The 5,450-nt window shown below is 56.6% G+C and overlaps 2 protein-coding genes across 2 annotated transcripts; both read right to left on the reverse strand.

Moving 5' to 3' along the window:
- Positions 1–13: 13 nt before the first annotated feature.
- On the reverse strand, positions 14–927 carry CSUI_000237 (uncharacterized protein; the record flags this gene model as incomplete). Its single annotated transcript, XM_068060471.1, has 1 exon — positions 14–927. A coding segment is annotated over one exon (324 nt), but the record flags the coding sequence as incomplete, so codon positions are not given.
- Positions 928–1,340: 413 nt separating this feature from the next.
- CSUI_000238 (uncharacterized protein) lies at positions 1,341–5,404 on the reverse strand. The gene has a single exon (XM_068060472.1). It carries the CDS (start codon positions 4,441–4,443, stop codon positions 3,991–3,993), a length of 453 nt encoding a protein of 150 aa, XP_067927555.1. The 5' UTR covers positions 4,444–5,404; the 3' UTR covers positions 1,341–3,990.
- Between the last annotated feature and the right edge of the window lie 46 nt (positions 5,405–5,450).

Genomic DNA, 5,450 nt, shown 5'->3' on the forward strand with positions numbered 1-5,450 from the left:
GGGTCACAAAACAGTGAAGGGCGGTGCTTTACTTACCTACCTGGGTAGAACATAGGCAATGCTCTCACCTCACGCGTCAACCTCTCTTTCAAAGGGGAAACCGTGGACTGGGAGGATGAGCACGATGTCGCACTGACGCGCCAGAAAGGTTTGCCTGCGCAAAAAGAACATGCGGGCTATGACATTGTAGTGTGCGTGTCTATCGCACCACTCAGAGAGGAGTTCGAGTTTTTTCGGGGACTGGAGGTGGGTCCCGGGAAGAAAGAGAAGGACGTATTGTTATTTACTGGCAGGTCATGTGAACCACACGTGCTGCCCCAGTCTCGCCTGAGCAGCCGCACAGCCTGGGTGCGGTTTTTGACGCTAGCGCCTTGTTGCCAGCCGAATCAGTAACAGTTTCATGCCGTCTTTGGGGGTGAGCCGGAACCAGACCCGGGTCATCAGCCGGCAGAGCAGATTTTCCCGGAGACATCCGTCCGGAGCAAACACGGGACTGAAGTCCACGAGGCTAGAACCAGCTTTGTAGTGAGAACGAACTAGACAGACCCTGAGCGATGATAGTCACCATGGTGCTACGGCGGTAGGCAAGGAGAGTGTTGATTTACAGCTGGGAAGATTTCGGGGCTGCTCGATAGGCACAGCAGCGGGCCACATAACCACTTGGGTCAAGAGGCACAGGACAGGTGGACGCAGTGAGCAGTGCAATCAGCTTGATGGAGTTGGCGTCAGCACCCACTGTGGTGAAAAAAGCCGGAGCGCAGTAGAGGATTCTGATCTGTAATGAAAAATGGGTAGGAGGGGCAAAATCTGAGCAACGGCTTTGTCGGCAACAGACCCAGAATACAGCCGTCCCGAAGGTCGAGGCAAGCAGGCCAGCGGTAGTTGCTGAAGTCCGAGCGCTTAAACCGACGAGCAACCCAACTACAGCGCAACTATGACAGCCGAACACAGAGCGGTTAGGGCAAGCGTGGCCCTCCGACGCCCCTGCCACGGACACGCAAGTGGAACAAGTGGCGGTGCACTCGAAGAGCTTCAGTCTGTTCTGTGCACCTTCCACTGTGTACTTGTCTCGGATTCTGCGCGGCCTCTCCAAAGCGCGCGTCCAAACGGTTGGTGCCTATGCGGTTTCAGAGCAGACGCTGCCGACTGGAGTTGTATGCTAAGCGGAAGGACGACGGCTCTATCTTCTAGAAAAGACTACGTTTGATGTAGCTGCGGCACCGGGGAGGACATCACTGAACATCCCCGAAGCTACACTTAAAACCCGGAGATCACGAACTACCTGCAGCTGTCGTTGATTCTAGTGCCGGCCCGTCGCCTCTCGTATCCTGCCCTTCTTAAGGGCCTCTCGCGTCCTGCTTTGTTGGCGGTCCGCGCCCAACCGCCACGTTTCCCTGACTTCGAAACTACGTATTCGCTAGACTGGTCCAAGTCGTCACGCCGCAGACCCGCTCGACAGCAAGATTCATTTTCAGATTACATCACACCCACGCTGTCCGGCTGGCTGGAGTGGGAAGCAGTCAAACCAGAGGAGTCGAGGGCTGGGCCTGGCGCAGTCGCGCACACTACGAAGTCGCATAGTTTGTGGTCAATATGGAATCGTTGGAGGAGCAACAGCAGGAACCTACGTAGCTGGTGACTGCTGGTAGTCCAGATAAGCAAAACGGCACCACTCCCTCGGTTGGTGTTACCAACTGCGTCGTCGCTTGCTCACTAACGGTTCGACACGGTAGCGGCCGCGCACTCACTGGTACACCCACGTTTTCACGGTCGCCGGACAATGGTTAGGTATGGCCTCGCGGCACGTGATGCGTGCAGACACAGTGGACTCTTTGAACCGCGGTAATATGAAGGGTGGCCGCCGGACTCCGGTGGACACACTGAGACACACACCGCGACTCGGAAGAAACACTGGCTGCGACGAGCGGTGTTGTCTGTTTTCGGCAAGGCGGAAATTTCACCACAGATTTGTTTTCTCGGGCACAGTTGGTTTTACGAGACGGCGTTTCCCCGTTTTCTCTGAGGTCCTGGGCGACAGGTTAGGTGGCGTGTTTGCGGCGCTTGGTCTGTCAGACAACTTGAGCTGACATAGGTCAACTCTGCTGTGTCCTGTCTGGCAGCACCTCAAACTCTCAGCGAAAGGGAAGTCCCCTCGTTCACCTGCTGTGCTTCACCTGACCCGAAATGCACCCAGGACAGACTGCTTTAGCCCATCCGGCTGTAGCCGCGATGAAAAGCGGTGCAGGGTCAGCCGTTTGCCCCGGCGCGTGTCCGCCCCGCTGTCCGGTCCGAGGTTTTCACCCTAGTTCTGCACATGGCCCGTTGACGACGTATGATGAAGCGCGCCTAAAACTACTACATGACAAAAATATTCGACCGGCCCCCGGACAGGTGATGAACGCGCTGACGGAGGTCTGTTGAGTACTGTCGGATACGAGGGAGATATTGTCGGTGGACATGTAGTTGCCGAGGTACTAGAGGGAAGACGACGCTTATGTGAATTGTATTGCCGACCTGTGTCTTTCTTGAAAAGTAACAGGCTGTAGAATGACTTCTGTAGTGGCGTTGGTGTGAGAGGCGCGGGGAATGTATCATCTTGCCGGGGGACGTGCTAGGGTTTCTGGATTAGTGGCTAGTGTGGTGCGGAGTTCAACTGCAGTAGATGGATTCGTACAGAAATCAGCCGAGCACTGTTATAACGGCTTCGCGTCCTGGTAAAACCTCTAGGGGATGTCAGGGGTGAAGAGGGTGACTGCATACCTCAAGTTCTTTTCTCCGTCTCGAAAGTGGAAGGATGGCAGACGCAAGCAAATGAGTGCAGGTACTTGGGTTTGTCGAACCAGGTGGGCTGTGCAGTTGTTGGGTGCCTCAGGTGGATTACTTCGACGATCTGAGTGCGATGCCGATGACTCTCTATCCTGCACCGGTAAGCTCCTACGGACCTAAGTTGCAGTTGGAGGGGCTTTTATGCGTCTGTGCCGGGACGAACGTAAGACGAGGGAGGAGCGCGCCGAAAATGGCAGACAGCATTTTTGTCACACTCGTGTGCCGGGTGCGCACCTTCAGATGTTTGGAGGCCTCGACTTTTTCCCGGGGCCGGTTGCGGACACTATGTACGAGCTTGCCTTGACAACAAACGATATGTTGAAAGACGTCAGTTGGAGACCGAGAGTGGACGTGGAGTACGATGATAAGAATCATCAGATGATAGTATTGGCAGACTTACCGGGTATGGAAAAGAAGGACGTGACGATAGAGGTTGACAACAGCGCACTTCTAATCAAAGGTATGCGGCAAACTCGGCAACTGGTACGGCGGCACGGTCCCCCGTCGTCCAGATCAGGCAGTGAAGGTGGAGAGCCCAAATGAATGGTTAGCTCTGTGCAGAGGTGCAGAGAGTGGTTTCGTGCTTGCGAGGTCGGCGCGTGCTAGAGGAGTGTAGGTTGCGACGGTGTGTGGATCATACGTTGGCTGTTGCGTAGCCGACAGGATCAGAGGTGCTGGTTGCTGGTTGTCCCCTGGGTGTTGACGTAGGGGAAAAGGCGATGTCCAAAACGGTGAAGGGGGACGGTGTCGAGGGCAAGTCGATAATCCACGAACGCTCCGAAGGGTACTTCGCTCGCCGCTTTCAGCTGCCCAGCAACGCAAAGACCGACGGCATCAATGCTACGATGGAGAACGGCGTGCTGAAGGTAACAGTGCAACTGGATGAGACGGGAGCCGAGCGAAAGAAAATCGCCGTACAGTGAAACAGAAACGAGTCTGGAGGGCTGTAGCTGACGACCGCACTTGGTTGAAGACGTGTACGGCCAAGCCGGGAGTCGCCGCGGACCCGGTAGTTTTGAGAATCGGCGGCTGCCGCAATGTGTGTCGCTGTGTGCTTGCGTGAAGTTGTGATGGAGTGTGACGTGTTTCGACTTCCTTTCTGCGTGATTCATGATTCCGTTTGAGTGTGACGAGTGCGTCGGCGTACCTAGGGTGGTAGATGCCTTACCGGCGATGGTCTCGTTTGTCGAGTGCGTGGCCGTTGTTCAGGCTCCCACGAGGGTCGTATCGACGGAAGAACGGGGTCCGTGCTAAGCCGCAGTCAAACGTCATGAGCAGACAAAGCAGAACTGAAGGACGCGCAAGGGCTCTTCGTATCCCACCGCGCAGGTGAAGGATGCCCGACGGGTTTTCTATGCTGGATTGGGGCAGGGGGGATGACTGATGGTCAAAGGGTCTTCGTATACCCGGTTCGAGCAAGTTTGCGACGGGAGGTGAAAGCACCGATTGACAGCGTGTATGTGCATGTGCGGTGTTCGCTGGTGCGGAGGGGTCCTTTCGCACCCGAGTGGCCGGCAAACGAGGCGAAGTTGGCGACATGGGAAAAGCGTCTATTTCATGTTCCGGTATGGTCAAGTGCGTGTGCTGGTGCCTGTTGACGTTCGTTTGGTGTTCCATTGAGTACCTAATACCCCGAAGACGTAAGTTGTTGAAACCCGAGCAGCCGTGTACCCAGTACCTCGAAGACGTAAGTTGAAACTCGAGCAGCCGTGCTCGGGTTCTTTTGGGCGGGTTAGCGCATGTGGCTAGAGCTCCCGGAAACTGTCCTTGCAGGCGGCGGCTAGTTGGGGGCCGTGCTACACTGCGCACGTGGCTCCGAGCAGACAAGCGGAAGTTGAGAGACACACCAGGTTCTACAACGTGGAGGCTGTTCTGAGCAGGCAAATGCGTGACGCCACGCTGCGGGGTCGGAGTAGCCCGTGGTCAGCAACCTCGCGGGTTCGCCACGGTTGCACAGAACATCGAGACGATCGCGTTGCCCTGGTCGTATCGGCAGACATGGCCCGTCCGGGTTTCGTTGGTAGTCTTTGCGTCCTGTTTTCTCCGGTCCCGCTCTTTGCAGTGCACTGTGTACATGCGGTGCAGTGTAACGATGATATGACACCGGAGTGCTGAATGCCTTGCCATCGTCGAATTCGGACGCGCGTGTGGCGAAGCGGTACAGGCGCCGGCGAAGGTTGGCGCTGGCGGACGCGAGAACGATAGCATTCCTGGAAAACAGACTCGGCCCTGTGCCGAAGGTCTTTCGGGCAGAGACGACGTTTCGTCACACGGTCGCCGCGTCGAGCAGGCTAGGATTCAGGAGGATCAGCGGGGTGTACCGATCCGGCAGTCCCGTGAGCTGCAGATTACCCGCGTCAGGCGTGAGCGGACAGGCAAAGCAAGCAAGAAGCCTCAGCCGCAGAGAGCGCCCGACGTGCGTTCAGTGCGCACGGGTGTCGAGGGTGACCGAGGCGGCGGGTAGTGGCTGCTGCCGCTCACATCCCGCCTCCTCCCTGTCTCGGCCTGTGGCGACTACGAGAGCCACGGGAAGAGAGGTCCACTCGCTAGACAAGAGTACTAAAGGTTTTACTAGCCGGTGTTACTGCTACAGCCCGGGTGTCCGGAGTACAAGTTTGCTAGCA

This window comes from Cystoisospora suis (assembly GCF_002600585.1).
Source record: "Cystoisospora suis strain Wien I chromosome Unknown contig_109, whole genome shotgun sequence".
Classification (NCBI taxonomy): domain Eukaryota; phylum Apicomplexa; class Conoidasida; order Eucoccidiorida; family Sarcocystidae; genus Cystoisospora; species Cystoisospora suis.

What these genes read in the sequence shown, in the direction of transcription:
- CSUI_000238 (XM_068060472.1), bottom strand. Translation starts at nt 4,443, where the DNA reads ATGGAACACCAAACGAACGTCAACAGGCACCAGCACACGCACTTGACC.